Raw genomic sequence first — 19,950 nt, forward strand, 5'->3', positions numbered from 1 at the left:
GCAGTCGTAGAGGTCTACAGGTAAATAGCTTATTCTAAATCCATTTCCAGAGGTAACCGATCATGTGGCTAGTTGGTGTGTGACACAGGATTGTGCCCAAAATGAACACTTACGCAAGTCAACACGTAATAAATTCTGTGATCTGTGCAAATGTGGTTACAAACAATATAGTTACAATTACATACAATAATAGAAGTGCTGGGGTAGATTTGGTCCATGTGCCCAGTAATGAAACCAGCCTTATTTGGTCTGTAAGCAGGCTTTTGTATGCCATAGTCATTGGAGTATCATATGATCATTGCATAGTAAACAAATGCAAATAAAGCATCGTAGGACATAGTCTTCTCCTAGTCTACCATGTGGGCATCATGTCAGGAAACCACATTCTTCCAAGATGCTTTGAAACTTCGTAATGAATTTGCTCCAGGTTGTATTTGTTGTCCGGAATGAGCACTTCTTCCATAATGGACAGTTGGGTCAGTCTCCTGCCACACATCTTTACAAACTCAACAAATGCACTGCAAGTAACCTCGCACTCCCCGAGGCCAATGGCGGTCAAGTTCTTGCATCGATCGGCAATGCGGATCAACTCATCGTCCAAAGGCTGAAGTCCATTTGCACAAACCACCAGTTCGACCAAACGTGGACAGTTGAGGCCTATACGGCCCAGCATCGCTTTGCTCACGGCGCGACCAAAGTAAAGGTGAGTGACTGGAGTCTCCTCTCGGAAAAATGCATCAAATTCTTCTTCGTACAGGAAAAAGTACATAACGATATTGACCTTGGGGGAGTGCTTGATAAGGGCATCCCAACTTTGCTTCTTTATCGTGTGAAAATGCGTTTGGCCGGGATTTTCGCTGACGACATCGATGCGAAGGTGTTCAAGTCGGACATGCTTCTCGGTAGAGAGAGCCAATAGCAACTCATCACTCAAGAGATGATAATTCAGCGCTAGTTCTCGAAGCCCGTGACACTGGTCAGCCACGCACAAAATTCCTGAAGAAGTAACATAAGGCACAATATTAGTATATTCATTTAGATTTTTTAATTACCACCCATTTTAGGTCCAGTTTGTAACTTTATGTCTGCCAAGTAAGTTTGCAATTACTTTTAATCTAAACATTTTATGTTTTTGATTGGTCTTACCGGCAGGAGATACGTGAGGGCAGCTGCTCATTTTTAGTAGTTTCAAGGTATCACTATTATTGGCCACCAAGACCTTTAGCGAAGGGTCATCCACTGGGGTGTCATCGATTTTTATTGAAGACAATGACTTGGAGTTGACAAAAACTACAGTCAGCGCAGAAACGAAGTGAGACTGCAAATAAAAAAAATATTTAGAGTTATATACATATATTAAACTAGCTGGAGTACCCGGCGTTGCCTGGGATTTTAAGAATGTTTGTTTACAAAGATCAATTTAAATATTAAATGCACAGTATAATCTTCGCTATGTTTTCAAAACAATAGAACATTGTGAAAATCAATTCTGAAGTAATATTGGCAACAAACGAAGTGTGTTTACATACAACCTCCGATCGCGAAGCGGAATTTGGTATAGCCGGAGACCCTAGATCCGAGGCCATACCCATATGCAGTGAGGCCCCACAATGAACGTACAGCAAAAATTGTGGTTTTTATTTAATTCAAAATGAACAGTAATTCATTTCGATTTGGAATTTTTTGAGTTGCCACGGCCGTGTTTTAATACGCTTCTATGTATAATCTTCCCTTGTAAACTGGATTAGTGTAGAAGGACAAATTTTTGCTTTTATATATTAGATATTTAAGGTCAGACTTAACTGCTAAAGAAAATATCAGGGATTACAGTCATGGACAAAAAGCATGTTATGGGCCAAATGTCTTCCACTAAATGCCTCACATGACCTCACCCATTCATAAACACTCAACCTCAGGGCCAACTCTACCATTAGGCTGCCATCTATTGCATCAGCATCTGTGGGGGCGCCACCGAGTTTGCTGATCACAAAATTAAGGATGTCTATGAGGAAGACTTTCTGGTTGTACTTAATGCAGATGGTGGCTGTGGAAATTCTAAGATGCCACAACCAAACTTTCACTTGAGGGGCTAGAAAGTGGGTATTGGTGGCAGTGTAGGGTTGGAGGAGTCAGTAGGTTAAAGCTTTGTCAAGGGTTCCCGAGAAGCCTTACCCTGGCACTGCTAAACATGCACACCTCCAAACCAAATTTAACATACACACCTCTAAATACCTGACATTAATGAATCTCCAAGCAAGTACTGACCGCTTCTGTTTTCAATGTAAACTCTCCACATTGTACCCAAACCGCCTACTCATTTTTCTACTGCAGTTTCCCGGTTTGAACTCATTCATTGTTGCTTAGCAACTCACTTCACATCAGAAAGCTGAATAAGGCCAAATGATAATACGTTTAAATCTCTGTCAAAGTTATCGACGAACAGTAGGGTTATTGTTGCCATTTTTAAAGGGCACATTATTATTATGTAAATCCAGTTTTGATCATAGATTATGTGGCTGGGGCAGATTAAATAAACTGAAGTTCCATCAGAACTGTAGGTTAACCTCACTTGCACCTCTATCGGAGCAAGGGAAAATCCCCAGTAACATCCTGCAATCTGATGGAACCTTGCAGCCAACTGAATCTGCCGTCATGGATTCATTCACTAAGGAAGCAAATCTTGGCATGAATACAAAGGACAGTATTTTATCTTATTGCTGTTACCTTAGAAACATTCATGAAACTGGGCTTCGCCGTTGATATCAGACCAAGCGTTTTGATGGAGCAGTTCACAAGCTGTGAAAGGATATCGCACGCTGCTTCCGCTGACTCCGTACAGCTATCAACCTGAAAACAAAGAGTAGATTTAGCCAGAGCCTACATGTCCCAGTCCAGTACCCTTCATGGCCTGGCCTACATTATCTTATAATGAAACTGTCACCAGGTGGCGGCAGATTGGTCATTTATATTGGACATAACATAGGTTTTAAAAAAAATGTACTCGTATAATCAATAAATGAAGTCTTGTGCTACCTATGATCCTGTGCATGGGCCCTGGGCCAGCCATGGCGTCCTCAACACATGCAATGCCATTGCATCAGAGTAAAGGGTTGCACCTAGAGGCTATGAAGGATGGTGCCAGTTCAAGCAGCGATGGTATGGCCCTGCATGCCTTGAGCCCTGGATGGTAGTACTGTTCTCAGACCCCTAGTTATGGTCCTGCCAGGACCATGTAAATATATGGGATTACTGAGCTGTGGCCCAAGGGCCCCACAACTCTATAGACCTTCAGCCAAGGGCTGGTTCCTTGACAACTTCTTGGGAGGCAGAGACTCAGAATGGCCAGACAGCATTCGCTACCTGTAATCCAGCCTGCAGCAAGATAATGAATAGCTGCCTTCATGCTGATTGGTGGGTGGCTGGAGTTTTCCACCAATCAGAGTGCCAACGGGTGTGTAGATCCTTTGCTGTTAAGATGGCCTTGCGCCCTGTAACTAATTCTACCTTATTGGAGAGTACAACAAAATGGGTCCAGAATGGAATCCCGGCGGTTGAAATACTTATGCCGAGATCTCGACCACCACAATCCCGACAGGTGGGGCGAGCGCAAAGACGCCCATTGTGTGCTCGCCGCACGCCCGGTGCCTTGCTACACCTCGCACACTAATTTATTCTCCCTCTATGGGTGTCATGGACACCCATAGAGGGAGAATATGCTGGGATTGTGGCGCTCGGAATCCCGGCATCAGTGCTTCCACCGCCGGCATTTTGACCGCATCCCCAACAAAATACAATGTTTTGTAGGCCATATAAATAATGTAGAATAATTGTATTATCACTGTGTCATACACTGTACCTTAAAGCTAACATACTGAAGATGGTTAGCATGTCTTTTAATGATTTGCTGAATGAGATCCGGATGAGTAGACTTCAGGTAGGAAGTAGCCGGCTGATTAAGCTCAAACTCAAACTTTCTCCATAGTTCCGGGATATGAAAGACTTCATTCCACCGGCGGCACACCGACGATGCACGAGCCCTGTCTACAAGCGGAAGGTACTGAAAAACATGTAGCACTACATGGTGCGGCAGGCTCCCCCAGTCCATCATGCATGGTTGCATTTGTGATTTGTATGGTTTAGATGACCGGTTATCCTTTTTTAGTTTCTTTGGCCTTTGTGGTCCGTCAACAACTTGACTATCAATGGTCACAGTTATTCTGCCTCGTTTCATTCTGGAAAATACAAAAATAAATGCATTAGGAAGATCTGTATTGCAGGTAGCATTCCCCACAGACGGGGATATGTATCAAACCATCTAAAGAGGGCAAGTGATTGTGTTTTTCATATTAACCAATCAGATGATAGCTATCATTCATCTGGTGAATCTGATTGGATGCTACGGGCAACACTTCCACTTGTCCTTTTTAGAAGTTTTGAAACATCAACGCCTGAAAGGGTTATTGGCAAATAATGCTTACAGTATGACACCATTGTAAACTTTAGCTCTTTGCTAAGTTTATAAGAAGCATTTCATAAGGGGAATAAATCTGACTTCACATGGCCGGTTAGTTGGTGGAGACCAGTGGTGGAACTTGTGAGTGGCGGGCCCAAGGGCAAAAATATAGTTTGGGCCCCCTCCTCTACCCCAACCCAAGAAGTCATTGTTGGTATGGGCAGCAATGGTCTCTTTAGTGCTCAGGGCCCCATTGCACCAATGGTAGTTCTGCCTCTGGAGGAGACTCATGCAGAACATCCCCTTTGCCTGGATGCTCCTAAACCATCTCATTATATCTGGCAGTAGGCATGCTCGGGGAATACCTAACCATGGGCCTGATTCAGTTTGGTTAGCAAAACAAAAACTTTTTCAGATTCCTATTTTTGTGTACGTTAAATAACGGATCTGCCTATATTTTCCCGGTATTTATGCATCATGGCCGGTTAAACACAGAGGTTGTAATCACTCGAGACCACTTTCTAGTGTTGGTGTATGTTGCCATAAGTATATGCGTATAAAAAGTGTCCATAAAAGAACCATGGACGGTTTCAACCACCGATGGTCGCTGCATCTTTACAATTCAGTAGGCTGTGGGCCAATGAGAGTCTTGGGGCAGGGCTTCATTGGAGAGTTGGGAGTGGAGCTAAGCTTCGATGGTGGCTAACCAGCTGGTGCTCCCTCATCGATGGCAAAAGTATTTAAAAATTGGTCTTAGACCATCAATTATTTTTTTATTGAACCATCAATGGTCAATGGACATCCCTAGGTTGGGCATCTTTGTTCCTCATCATTTTGACTGTTGTCTGATGCTTTAGTTGTCTGTGAAGTAGTTCAGTTTGTGCAGGAGATGTATTAAACCTATCATACAAGTTGAGAATTTAGATTTTGCAATTCCGGTGCATTCTGTAGTCTAGAATCTGATTGGTTCCCCTGGGAAGGCACACCCCTTGAGGGATATTAAACAGCACAGCCAATCAAATTGCATATGCTTATATAACAGGACACATGGCAATGATTTATATTTATAGTTCCAGAAGATTTTCAAACCTCTTATACCTCTTTCACATCGCAAATGAATCTGGTTTATTGCCGGATTATTGCTGGGTTGACCTGGGTCGAAGTTTGGTGTGGAAGCACCAAACCCAATAACCCATGTCAACCAACCCGGCAATCTGACCCGTTATAAGAAGGGTTCAACCCTGTGTATAATGGGTGACCCTGCTTTATTGTAAAAGGGTCAGGAGCTGGTTCAGACCTAGGATGAAGATCCTGGGTCCGACCCAGCTGTGCGATGTGAAAGCGGTATTATTCAACGTTCATTTTGCTTTAAACTACAAGATTAACAGACACTTATATAAAGGCCTAATTCATGTTTGTACACAAGGACTGATGTTCACGCAACAATTTGATTACCGGGAGACTGCACGGTGCTGTTGCGATCCCGCTTGCAATGAGGATTTAATGGGAAAGCGATTGACAGGAAGTGACAGGTTAGAGGTGTAAATGGGGGAGTTTATAGAATAGAATAGAATAGAATTCCTTTATTCGTCTCACAATGGAGAAATTTACAATTGTTACAGCAAGGTTCAAGTACAGATAGGGGTGAAAATAGCAAATAAGATACAGGGAGTGGTTGGAAACACATGAATTAGGTCCTGAATACGTGTGACAGTAAGGGGTACATTTAGTAAGATGAGAGTTCTATTGAAGATGGGGTGTTTCCCATATCAACCAATCAGATTTTACTTATTTATTTAGCACCTTCTAGAAGATAATAATTGGTTGCTAGGGTCAAAATGCTATCTTCAATAGACCAATCATCTCAGTACATTTACCCCCTAAGCTTCCTAGCGTAAGAAGTGTTTTTCCATAAGGGGAAACAAATTTCTTACCTAAAAAACGCTTCCAAGTTATAGCTTGTACTTGATGTATGGACTGAGTTTGCCGCTGCCATGGGGCATTCACCAGCATCCGTTCACTGTGATTTCCTATCTCAGCGGAACACCATAAAAATAAACCCGTCAGAAAATCTCACAACAAGATTCTTACATGTAACACAGACCAGCGCTTGTGCAGTTTCACCATTAAATGCAATGTACAGAAATTCACACGAGAGCGGCTACAGAAAGAATTGGCGGCAACATTTGGAAAATTATAAAATTCAGACAATTCAAAAATAAAATTGTTCTTTTTGAGCATTTTTTTTTGTTCCTTTACATGTCATCCTTTTACCGGCATTTCCAATGAGCTGGACGTACTGACAGAGTACGCAGGTGCAGTAACCCATAGCAACTTATTGCAAATGGCCGTTTGTATTAATTGTTTTTTGGTACTTGTGTAGTTTCACGGCGGCAGCTTACGCTACGTTTGAAGCTACGCTATTAGCATAGCCCAATGGCTACCTTACTTGTGTAGTTTCACGGCGGCAGCCTAAGCTACGTTATCAGCGTAGGCTGCCGCCGTGAAACTACACAAGTTAGTACCGTACTGTTGCTGGGAACTGCATCTCTGTCCCTGGCAAGCCTACTCAGCGCCTCTCTCACACCGCCGGCGCCAGCATGATCCCCTCTCTTTGGCGGAGAGGGGATCATACTGGCGCTGGCGGAGAGATCTGTTTGACACGCAGGAGCGTCTCAGATGCTCCAGCAATGAGACGCTCCTGCGTCTGAGAGAGGCGCTGAGTACGCTTGCCAGGGACGCCGGGGACAGAGATGCAGTTCCCAGCAACAGAACTTATAACAGGGACGCTTAAGCAGCCGCGGGAACACTACGCTACTTCTGACTGACTACGCTAACTACGCTGGCCGCGGGAACACTACGCTGATTCTGACAGGAACTGACGGGGTAACTGCCGCCGTGAAAGTACACAAGTACCGTTTTTTTGTTTTGTTTTGTTGCATCTTTTCACCCGTTAGTAAATCCACCCCAATCCGTCTAAAAGAAAACATTCTGATAGAAAAAAAGGAGGCATATTTTATGTACATATGTAGCGTAACTCCCAACATCAGAGGTTTCCAAAGCATAATGGGGCTTATTTACTAAGATGGGAGTTTTATGTCAGGTGAGACGTTGCTATGGGTAACCAATCAGAATCTACTTTTTATTTCTTTAGCACATCCTTGAAGATAATATATTTCATCTGATTGGTTGCAACATCCCATCTGAAATAAAACTCTCATCTAAGTCAATTTCTCCCCGATTTATCTACACTACAGCTGGATTATTATTTTTTTGCATAGCATGGAGGCAGCTGTTATACATAACAGTATACCATATACAATACTATATACGATACTATCTAGTATTAATCTCCAAAACAGATTCTCCAAGCACCTGCTGACAGCACCCTTCAACACGCACCTATAGATTTCCCACATGAGCGTATAGGGGGGGAGGGGTTCCCCAGCATGCTGGTTCTGGCAGGAGGCAACTGGAATCCCCCCACCCTGCACCACTCCCTATCCTCAAGGATTGGGGACAGACAGAGTGGTGCCAAGAGGGGGGTGGGTGGGTACTCTGGGTGTGGTATAGGGCTCCGACAGTGGGGATCCCGACAGTCAGTATCCAGACGTCGAGATCCTGACTGCCGGTGCTCTGACAGGAGGGCGAACGCAAAGAAGCCCCTTGCGGGCCCGGTGGACCGCCACAAGGGAGAATAGCCCCTGTGAGTCGGGATCCCCCCTGTCAGAGCATCATCCGTCACCCGGGTACTCTTTACCCAGGCCTGGAACTATTGGAGGAAGGCCCATTCAAACATGAAAGCAGGAGATAGCCTAGGGCTTTAGTGCCCACAGCTATTCAACTGGACTCCCGAATTCCCCTGATAGCCTAGTTCAGGGATGGGGAACCTTTGGCTTCCAGCTGTTGCTGAACTACACATCCCAGCATGCCCTGCAACAGTTTAAGCATGGCCGAATAGCAAAAGTGTAGCAGGGCATGCTGGGATGTGTAGTTCAAAAACAGCTGGGAGCCAAAGGTTCCTCATCCCTGCCCTAGTTAATGTCATGCCATGTTAATGGGATCATCCCCTTTCTAGTCACATAACTCCCATTCTCTACTCCCGTCATATTCAAGATGAATTTACGGAGTTCAAAGCCCTACATGACCAAGGCCCAAGGTACCTGAAGCAGCTTCTGATTCCATACTGTCCCACCCAATTACTGTAATCTGTAGATGAAGGACTTTTATCAGTACCTAGGATCTCCCATAATTCGTATGGGGTTGCAGCTTTTAGCAATGCGGCTCTGACTCTATGGAACTCTCTTCCCCACACAGTCCGAGAGGCCCCCACCTTCAAAAACAGACTTAAGACTTTCCTGTTTACTCAAGCAGTTCCTTAATTCCCTTAAGTATTGGTTATGAAAAGCTTTTCTGTACTTCATTGTTCCTGTACTGTATTACATTCATTCTATCTGTTAAGCGCCTATTGGAGAAAGATTGCTATATAAATAAAATTATTATTATTATAAAAAAAAATCAATCAGAGCTCTGTGTAAGGTGCTTCGTCTGGTAGAACTAGGTCTGCCGGCTATTCCATTTATTTTTTCATCCCAGTAGGTTTCTCTTATAAAATAAAAGGAGAGGTTTTCTAAATTAGACCCCAGTGTCCCAATTAAAGGTGTCTGAGGCATTGTGTGGCCACAAAAAGAAATTGTAAGAAGCAGCAAATGTACAAAACTGCATCACGACCTTGACCTAATTACCAAACACTACAAGACACGATGTTCGCTTGTATCTGAGGCCGGGAAGACGGAACCAGTTACTCATTGGCCTCATTGAAGCCCTTTTCTCTTTATTTATTTTTTGCAGAAGCAGAAAATTGATTCAAACTTAATTATTGTTACGACTTCATTTCCATTTTTGCCTCCTCACCCTCACAGAGTGAATGCTTCGTTAGTCATTTGGCACAGTTACGCCATTATGACAGTATAATTAAAAAGGGAGAGAAATAATAAACCTCCTAGGGCATATGTACTAAGCCAATGAAAAGTGGTCAAGTGGAGAGTGATAAAGTATCGGCTAATCAGCTCCTAACTGCCATGCTAGAGTCTGATTTAAAAAATGACAGTTAGGAGCTGATTGGTTGGTACTCTGGGGTCTATGTACTAACCTTCGGAGAGTGATAAAGTGGAGAGGGTTATGAGGTCAATGGTTTGTACTTTATTGTTCTCCACTTTATCACTCTTCACAGCTTAGTACATAGACCCCAAAGTACCAACCAACCAGCATCTACCTGTCATTTTTTTCAAAAACAGCCTGTAACATGGCGGTTAGGAGCTGATTAGCCGGTACCAACCCCAAAGTACCAACTAGCCAGCCTCTAATTATCAATTTTTAAATAGCCTGTAACATACCTCCCAACTTCATTGGTGGTCCAGCGGGAAATTTCGGGGGCATGGCCTTTGAGGTGAGGGAGCATGGTCTTAAAAATCACGTCACTCATGCGAGGCCACGCCCACATACTGCCGGTGCTGCTGCCCCTCTGCCTGCGGGGAATAGACGCTGTACAGCATACCTCCCAACTGTCCCATTTACCATGGGAACGTCCCAGTTTTCTGGGAAGTTCCTAGGGTATACGGGACAGTCGGGAGGTATGTTGTAACTTTGCAGTTAGGAGCTTATTGACTGGTACCTCTCTCTCTCTAATTTTCTCTCTCCAATGTTTCGTAAATAGACCCCTTTATCTCCACCCTCTTTATGGGATGTACTAACGTCTTGCAGTATATGCGGCCACACAACGTGACAAAACTAACCACATGTGTACAAACATGATAAGTAACGCGAAGGGCAGATCTCCCGGAGAGAGCTGTCCTATGCCATGACCCGGGAATCCTTCTGTGAATGCGGGAAGGGATCTGACCGGATCTGATTAGCACATATAAACATCCCCCGGGAATCGGCAGCGGTATGTGTATGCGGCGTTGTGCATCACCCAGGGCTTGGGACAAGGCTAGTCCGAGCAGAGTCAGGGGATGGGCTTATCATTAATTTATTTACAGTTTCTTATATAGCGCAGCAGATTTAGTAAATTTCCCCCTAAGTTTCTGTTATCAGCAGGGGTTAAAGTAAGCTGGAACAGGGCGGAACTGTGTTCCGTCAGTTCCATCTTGGAAGCGGAACGCCCCTGTCCGCCACCATCCGCTCACCTTGCCCCGCTGTCTGTCCCTGCCTGCATCGCTAAAGGAGACAGTTGGGAGAGGTGGGAAACCCGGCTGTCTCAGAGCAGGTCCATTCGTCCCCAGCGAAATTACACGCCAACTCGCGAGTGCCGAATTTAAAGTACAGTAATGCATTCATAGGTGGTTACATAGAGGTGGCTTAGTAGATGCATGGAGATGGTTCAACTTATGGGCATGTTATGAACTGTTGTGGGTGTGTTACTGACAAGTGGTTCCCACTCAATTCCCCGGGTCTCCTTGAATCACCAGGTGCTATGATTGCCACTCGGACCACCCCTCTGACTTTCTATATATCACACTTCCTTACACAAAGAAAATACAATTGGGGGGTGAAATTTAATAAGATGAGACATTCAGAAAGTGAGAGATTTGGTAAGAAATCTCCAGGTTTTTTTAAAGCGGCAATCATTTACACTGCAAAACCAGTTTGATTTTGCAGTGTACATGATTGCCGCTTTAAAAAACCTGGAGATTTCTTGCCAAATCTCTCGCTTTCTGAAGCTCTCATCCTATTACATTTCACCCTTAGGTGTGCCATGCTAGGCCATAGCAGGCGTTATAGTCTAGCAGCAACCAGTGCCATTACCAAGAGCATGGCCAAGTGAGCGGCATTTAAAGATTAGACTGCCCTGATGGTACCCTTTGCAGCTTACAGGGTTCCTGAAGAGACTCCCTACTACCTAGAAAGACACAGGGAGCATCTATAGGATGTGCCAAGCACCAATTATCCTGCACCCCCTGCGCGCTGTTCTGTGACATCTTGATGCCACGTGTGCTGGGCACGGCCGCTGAGATGGGGAGGGAGCGGGTTCTAATTACCTGGGCCCAGGCTTGCTGGAGGGGCCCGGCAGGGGCCCTGGTCCGACTCCCCCCTCCGTCCCTCCCGGGCAGCAGCAGCAACTCACACCTACAGCATGTGGTGTGCTGACAGCAGGCTCAGCATGAGTGTCTCACTGACAGCGTGAGAGGTCATGCTGAGCCTGCTGTCAGCACAGCACATGCTGTAGGTGTGTGCTGCTGCTGCTAAAGTGGGGGAGACAATTACACTCCCCCCTCAACTTTAGAGTGTTTTTTCAACACCCCTAAAAATTTTGGGGGCGTGGCCTAATTGCAGGAGGTGCACGGTTAGGCCACGCACCCAAAATTTTACCGGGCCCGACATACCTCTCGGCAGCACTGGTGCTGGGTGTCAGAGGGGGTGGGGGGGGGAGCAAGATCATTATTATACGCTGCTGCTAGTCTGGCTGCATGCCACATATATATTGCTGTACACTATAGCTACATAGTTACAGTACATTGTTAGCAAGGCTGGGACAACACAGGTCTATCAAGTTTCACCTTACATCATTCTGATTGTCACACAAAGAAGGAACAAATGTGACTGCACTATCCAAACATTACTAATCAGAATTGTAATACACTTTGTAATGAAATAGAATGTAAAAGAGAGTTTGTACATGATTTTGACCACAGTTATGGGCCCACCCGCCGCGCCCAGGTAACCTCAACATTGGGTAAGTCCCTCATATTCCAAAGGTTCAAGTCTAGGGTGGTGGGACACACACCATAACTGACATACTAAGTGAATTTACAATTAAGGCACCCATACATCACAGATGTTTTGGGCAACGTCTCAAAATCCCAAGAGCTGGGCCGGGGATCGGGAATATTAAATATGTTGAAAAATCCAGATCCCCCGATCCAAATGGTCAAACATTTTTAACATGTTTCATTTTCCGGATTCTCGGATGGATCTCTGATCATCGCTAGGGGTTACAATAACTTTTTATGGTAGTTAAATTTAGGTAAATTTCAAGAGAAGGTTTTAATGCGCACCATAGAGTACAATTGTGTTTAATATTATTGCCCCATTAAGGACCTTATTCGCAGTGGCCATCTTTTTTTAGAACAAATTTGTACTGTGATGAAATCTGAATAATGGCCATGGTCCCCATGGTTCGCCCCCACTCTACCAACCCCTCTCCTGGAACCTGAAAAGTCATGTACAGCTCGATTTAAGTATCTGATAACACTGTCCAGTTATGAACCCAACCTTGCTCTACCTATGTCTTGGCTTGGTGGTCCCGCCTCCCTCCTTTCTTCCTCTTTTTCTTTGCCTATATCTTCCATCTTCGATCACTTTTCTCTTTCTCTCTCTCTCTTTTATTACTTGGTTTATTATTTTGTCATTTAGCTATTGTACGCTAAAACCGCATTACTTCTCTCAATGCTCAAGCTACATGTTTTGTATGGCTTTTGGTTTTCTATGCACTGTACTACATGTTTTGTATGGTTATAATTGAAGCTATGCAATAAAATCTACTTAAAAAAAAAAGCCTTTGAAGTGCTCCTAACATCTACGCGCCGCAGACAACAGAATATTCATTGGTACCGGGACCTAACACATATCAGGGATGTCTCTGGTGTCTGGAAAGCAGTCAACGGTCTCTATAGGTGACATGAGTCACATGACTATTTTGATCAGTAAGCTGTTTGTAATTCAAGGCTGTGCGTCATCAATCCTGAGTCCAGACAGAAAAACAATGTAATGCAATCCTATTATGAAGCCCTCGTGTGATCAACACAGAAATATAAGCAACTGGTCAGGGCCGGATTAAGGCTTGGGGGGGGGGGGGGGGGGGAGGAGGCCCGGGGCGCTTAAGACAGGGAGGCCCGGTGAAAAGGTCAACTCAAGTTGTTTATGTTTTTTGGTGTCTATGTCGACATATATAAACATGGACACCGTATAGATGTACCATGACTCGCGGCGCTTGCCATATTTCGGGCGCGGTGGCCTCACTGCGCTTGGCAAACTATTGTATTCTAATGTCCACTTGGATGGTAAAATATGAACCAAGTCGGTCTAAACAAAAAAATCATGAATATCTGTGTTGACCTTTCCAGCGTCGACCATGTCAATGTCGACATTGTGCTTGTGTCAACTTTCTGTCAATGTTGACCTAGGATTTTATCGACCATTTCTAGGAGCATTTCTAGGTGTGGACCTGTCAATCCAGGGACAGGAAACCCTACTCATCATGAACCATTCCAGGAGGGACAAATTGGCATTTATCTGGACTTCTCAGTATATGCGCCAGCGATGTGCCGTTGAGCGACCTGTCGGGACAGTTCTCCGGTGAGTACACATGCCCTGACACCAGCGATTGCTAGATTGATCCAGCATGCTGGATATTAATCGCTGGGGTGATAATGACGCACGGTGCCGCACATCGCTATCGCCCCTACACGCGGAGCGATGTAGATCTATTGAGATCAGGGCCGGTGCTAGCCCTAGGCAGCTTTAGGCATTTGCCTAGGGGCTAGGGCACCGGCCACTGGAGGGCGGTAGTGAACTGCTGGAGGAGCAGCAGCAGAAAAGCCGGCCGGCGCTGAGGAGAGCAGGAGGAAGGAATCTGAATGCACCTGCCAACTTGCAAAGTTATTCAGGTGAGTAAACTCCCCCAGGCTTGTCATCGTACTCTCCCCCCCACTTCCACCCCCGGCTGGTCATCGGTCTCACACACACACACCCCCCTCCACCCCCGGCTGGTCATCAGACTCCCCCGACCTACCTCCCCCCCACACCCTGGCTAGTCATTGGATTAGTCAGCGCCCGCCGTAGCAATTCTTGGGTAGCTAGCAGCGGCCCCCTCCTGCATCAGCCGACACACACACACACACACACCCGCAAGTAATAGAAATGGTTGTACAATTCTGTTACTTTCAAAACACTAACAATTCAGTACAATGATATTATAATAAAAAGAATGAAAATGTTACAATTTTTTTAAAATTTGTCACATGCGTCGTTACATAATGCGACCATAAGGAATCAGATAAATCTTACCTGTAGGCAAAGTTTGAAGTTGCGTTTGAGAAAAGATCTCGACCGTCTTTTAAGATGTCTCTGGAATAGAGAAACGTAACCACAATTATAAAACATTTCTAATTTGTTATCAAGTGATCAGATATATATTAAATCATGAACAAGGCCAACTGTATAGTGAAAAAGCAAAAGGCAGTTAAAAGAAATCTGCAAGTAAACGGCTACCAGATCTGCTTGTTTTCTATAAAAAAGTGCACCAAAAATTTGTAAATTCTATAAATTATTTTTCTTTTTCGACAGGGCCCTCATACACTTCTGCGATTTTGACAGATCGACCACATAAATCAGACCAAATCGCATGTGTAGACATCCCATCTGACCCGATGGGCGGTCCTGTGGGCATCGGGTCAGACCCTACAGATTGAACCTCCTCAGGGCGCCCCAGGCGAGGGGGGGGGGGGCACCCCGGTGGGGGTTCTGATGGGTACCTGCTGCGCCGTCTGGCAGGAGCGGGCAGGGGTGTCCGTGCCACGGGGGTACCTGCGGTGTTGTGTATTAGGCTGGCGGCGGCGGTGGGGTCCCTGCAGTGATTAGCAAATAACTAGCGCTATCCGGCGGCCGGGGGTTGGTGCGGGAAGCGCTTCTGATTTTGAAAACACTTGCCGCATGCTGAACGGCTGAAACTCAGCCAATCAGCATGCGGCAAGTGTTTTCAAACACAGCAGCGCTTCCCGCGCCGCTGCCCAGCCACCGGATAGCGCTAGTTATTTGCTAATCACTGCAGGGACCCCGCCGCCATCAGCTTAATACACAGCGCCGCAGGTAGTGGTACCCCCGCTCACCTCCATGCGGGGGGCGAGGGGCGAACTAAAGCTGTCCAGCCAATCAGCAGCCGGACAGTCTTTTGACAGGTGTTTTTTTTTAATTCTCCTGCTCATTGCCGCTGCTACATGCCATTTATCGCATGTCAAAATGGCACATCAAGTACCAAATCGTAAGTGAGCCCTCCCAGGGAGCTGCCGCGGGAGCTCAAGGAAAATTGGGCCCAACTTGTCCTGCGGACTGAGATACATTAAGTACAAATAAATGCCATTATCCGTAGAATGTAAAGATCCATTTTATTATTTTAATAGCTGCAGAAAATTGCATTGTATAATTTAAGCAGGGCAAACGTGCACCAACACTGACATCTGATTTGAGTGCCATCAACCCCCAATCCAAACCCATCCCTCATTTACAGTACAAAACAAGCTGTAATTGTGCACCATCGTTTCCTAAAGTATCTGGAGCAGGGTTGTAAATCTGATCTGTCTTCTTGACCTAAAGTCCCCATGCTCCAGATACTGGAGAGGATATTTCTCCTCTTTAATCCGTATACCTTTCCCAAGTGCGTCATTGGAGTCTCTGGAATAATTAACTGATCTGAGCAACAGGTGGCGCATGCAAAATACCTACTGTAACATCCGCATGTGCGGAAACAAATCGAAACACAATAAAAGTCATATGCATGTAATAAATACAAAACATGTTTTGGAAACTGAATATAAGTAGCGGTATTTAAGTTTAACTCGGGCAACAGGTGAGTGTGCTTATATTAACCCTTTCTGGACCCCTATTGACACTATTGAGTCCTGTTTCAGACATTGAGGCTGATTCTTGTTGGTTTGCCAACTCCTACTTTAATTGATAAAAACATGTGCACTGCAGGTGGGGCAGATGTAACATGTGCAGAGAGAGTTACATTTGGGGGGAGTTATTTTGTTCCTGTGCAGAGTAAATACCGGCTGCTTTAGTCTCACACAGCTATTTAGATTTCAGTTTGAACACACCCCACCTAAACGTAACTCTCTCTGCACAGGTTACATCTGCCCCACTTGCAGTGCAGCATGTTCTTTTTCCATTAAAGAAGGAGTTTGCTTTTGCAAACCAACCAGAATCTCCCCAATTATTTATAGTTTTATCGTTGGACTTTTTTTCACTACAGTGTGTTTGTTGGTTAGTAGTCTTTTTTTTTTTGTGCACATTGTTTGTTCCCTGTTATTTCTCGTGTCTTGATAAAAGAACTTCTGTTCTGAAGAGTTGGCTGAACTCCTGACTATCAGTGTGATTTTTTTTTAAGCGTCGCTGTTTTGTCCATGAGCACCTTCCCACCCACCCGCGATTCTACTCCCACTGGAGGAGCACCTTGGCATATTGATTTGCAATGTTTCAGGTCTTTATTGACCCATTGTCAGGCAGTACATTATAACATTATCATTATGTTTTATTTATATGGTGCCACAAGAGATGCAAAGGGCTTAATTAAGCACATAAATGGAAACTGCGACTTACAGTTGAAAACAATAGACATAACCATAGCTGCATCAGCAGACGGCACTGACATTAGTAAACCGCAGGATTTGGTTCCTTCACCATCGTAGATGATTTAAGTAAAGGTGCATACACACGGTGCGATTTGAGCTTCCGGTTTTGACTATATACAGTAGTCAAAACCGTAAGAAAAGTCATCACAAATCGCAACTACAGCTTGCAGTGCCGACGTGAGCCCCTGTGGGAACGCCACCGCAAGAAAAAATATACTGTGCAGGCAAGCTTATTTTGACTGTACTGTATAGAGGATTGTGTTCTAGTATAGTCAAACTCGGCCATAGTCACAATCTCACCATACGTACGCACCTTTAGAGAAGGAAAAACAGAGGAGATAAGAGGGCCCTGCTCGTGAGAGCTCACATTCTAAAGGGAAGGGGCAGACTGACAGAAGGTGACATGCTGTAGATGGGGTAGACAGTGAGCATGGAACAGAAGGCTGAGATGAGACTTGGCATACATACATACATACATACATATATATATATATATATATATATATATATATATATATATATGTTTTTACAATAACATTTGTTTGATATCTTATCCAGCAGATACAAGAGTAATAAGGACCAATCAGCTGCTCTGTATAATTTTATATGATGCGAATGATAGATGTTACTTCAGTGCTGATTGGCTGCCATGGGCCTCTTCTCCTCTGGCTCACTTCTCCTCCCTTATCACCGCTTCATACATCTGCCCACTTGTTCGTTGTTGTTCAGAGATCATTTACAAAATCCGACATTACAAAATGAAATAATTAAACGTCTCTATAGCAGCCGTGAACACGGGGAACCTGTACTCCCCAATCTGTAGGTGTGACGTAATTACTCCACGTATGTCATGTACGTAACGTATATATATATATATATATATATATATATATATATATATATACACACACACGAAGACCGAAGAGATCCAACCACCGCTATCAGACCATAGTAAACACTGAACGAATAGGTAAAGACAAACATCTTACCTGTAGCTCGTTTCTTTAGCACCTATCGGGGTAGTGTTGTCGTTCCTGGTGTCCCTGCAGACTGTGGGATGAGAATCTCTGTGTATGTGACTAATTCTCCTACGTCTGTCTCCCCCTCCTTCCCTTCCCTCTGCGGAAAGTAGGTCACTGTGTCGATGAGGTCGGTGGAAAGGAGGAGACCTGGCGATTCTCCAGGGCAGAAACAGCAATCACTTAAGTGTACGGCTGGGTTAGTGCGCGGCTTCACAAAAAATGCATTGTGCATCCAAAACAGTGCAAACAATGACACCTGTGATGCAGCTATTGCAGACTAAAGCTAAACTAAAGGACATTAAAAGTGACCAACATACATGATCATACCGATCATACCAAGCCATATCTAGTAACACGCTCACCAGTGTCTTCCCATAGGCTTTTTCTTGTGCGGTTTTCCTATATTTCTGTGCAGAGATGCTGATCTGGAGCTTCACTAGGCAACGGCTCGGCTTCACTGCAGAGCGCTGAGTAAGAGGTTATTTTTAGCTAGGCCCAGCAGCAGCAGCAGCAGCAGCAGCAGCACAGAAATCCATTATTGTGATCATGTGTTATTTATACGGCGCCACAGGGGGTCTGCAGCGCCTTACATAAACAGGATCGGTGCAAGCGTAGCTAGAAAAGTAGTGCACACGACTCGGGTGTACAGTAATTACTAACAGGTGATTTTTGATGTTCAGTTTTTAGAATACTGGAAATACAATTTTAGATAGATTTTTTAAAAATATACCACTTATAGGCCCTGATTCGATATAATTCAAAATTGGGAGAATTCGGCTCCGTTCCGATGTTTCCGCATGCGCTAGCTCATATTTGCCTTTGTGCCGTTCGTTGCGGCGAGGAAGGGCCGGGAACCATCAAATGATTTGTCCTGCTAGCAGAGGCATGCGAGGGGTGTGTTCTCGTTAAATATCCCCTCGCATGTTACCGAGGGGAATCGGTGATGGCAGGTGACATCTCATGCGCTTGGTAAGCTAACATAGACAACCTGAATCAGGCCCATAGTGCAAAGCACATCAAATATGGGATATTTGCTGCTGTGCTCCCAGCTGTTGCCACCGCCACAAACGAATCCGGGTCCCAGCCGTAGCCAGCGCATGTGCAGTGGCTTCTTACATACTGCGCATGTGCTGGCCCCAGCCTTTATGGGCTGCTTTTGCAGCTGCCCCGGAGACATATTCAAGGACCCAGGTCTGGCACATGTGCAGTATCGTCCTGCAGGGAGGGAACACATCCCAATGGCACTAACTTGAGTGACTGGCAGGTCGGACTACCAATAGGAAGTCACTGCCAGCCACAGTGGAGCCAGTGCAGTCTCACAGAGATTCTGTAAACTAAAAATGCGGTAAAAACCCAGTTATACCCATTTTATAAACCCAGTTATACCCAGTCATACCCATTATACCCACGGGTTACCCCGGCGGGGGGCATCGCCAGAAGAATCTAGCGATGCCCCATAGAAGCCTATGGGCTTCTAACGCAAACCCACCGCCACCCCGCACCGACCTGCCGCCGCCCCCCGCCGACCCGCACCGACCCCCCCTCACCTGTGTCCGGGCAGCACAGAGCTGTGCTGCCCGGACCTGTGACATCCTCCTCCCTGCACTGTACATCCTCTTCTGGGTGCAGGGAGGAGGAGGAGAGCCAGCCCCCCTGCAGCAGCAGCCGGCCAGCCGTGTAAGAGAGGGAGGGGGGAGCCGCCGGGACTCGCTGCTCATCGCCGGTTCAACGCAAAAGACAGCTCTTAACGCAAGAGCTGTCTTTTGTGATAATTATCGCATATGTTACAGAATATGCGATAATTATGTTTGCAGTAGCCGGCGATGAACGGCGGTAAGGGGGCGCTGATGTTAGAGCATCCCCCCCGCATCTGGCTTCACTTAGGCAGAAAACAGTGGCGGATTTTACCTGAGGGGGGCTGCAGCCCTTTAACCCATAGGTAAAAACCGCCACTGGATATATGCTATATATCTTTTGCTGCACATGCAGTTTGAATACCCACAAAAGCTGTACCTAGAGGTCTGTGCCACTGATGATGGTGTAAGTATAGTTGCCTACTCTCCTG

General features: G+C 45.3%; 1 protein-coding gene across 5 annotated transcripts; it reads right to left on the bottom strand.

Moving 5' to 3' along the window:
• Positions 1–120: 120 nt before the first annotated feature.
• LOC146073873 (F-box/LRR-repeat protein 3-like) lies at positions 121–18,381 on the bottom strand. Of its 5 annotated transcripts, XM_083181419.1 has the most exons (8): positions 18,248–18,362; positions 17,853–18,041; positions 14,522–14,581; positions 6,388–6,483; positions 3,857–4,232; positions 2,725–2,847; positions 1,147–1,318; positions 121–996 (listed from the first exon to the last, which is right to left on the bottom strand). In XM_083181419.1, exons 4-8 carry the CDS (start codon positions 6,447–6,449, stop codon positions 353–355), a joined length of 1,377 nt encoding a protein of 458 aa, XP_083037545.1. In that variant the 5' UTR covers positions 6,450–6,483; positions 14,522–14,581; positions 17,853–18,041; positions 18,248–18,362; the 3' UTR covers positions 121–352. The 5 variants fall into 5 exon arrangements, with proteins under 5 accessions (XP_083037545.1, XP_083037546.1, XP_083037543.1 ...); XM_083181420.1 differs by lacking the exon at positions 17,853–18,041 and having other exon boundaries at positions 18,248–18,380; XM_083181417.1 differs by lacking the exon at positions 6,388–6,483 and having other exon boundaries at positions 17,853–18,032; positions 18,248–18,355.
• Positions 18,382–19,950: the final 1,569 nt, after the last annotated feature.

This window comes from Crinia signifera, chromosome 4, assembly GCF_055691185.1.
Source record: "Crinia signifera chromosome 4, ASM5569118v1, whole genome shotgun sequence".
Classification (NCBI taxonomy): Eukaryota; Metazoa; Chordata; class Amphibia; order Anura; family Myobatrachidae; genus Crinia; species Crinia signifera.

What these genes read in the sequence shown, in the direction of transcription:
- LOC146073873 (XM_083181417.1), bottom strand. An exon ending in GCTAAAGAAACGAGCTACAG is followed by an intron (nt 14,582 to 17,852) that starts GTAAGATGTTTG and finishes TCTCTATTCCAG; the next exon opens with AGACATCTTAAAAGACGGTC. An exon ending in TTCAGTATGTTAGCTTTAAG is followed by an intron (nt 2,848 to 3,856) that starts GTACAGTGTATG and finishes CTTTGTTTTCAG; the next exon opens with GTTGATAGCTGTACGGAGTC.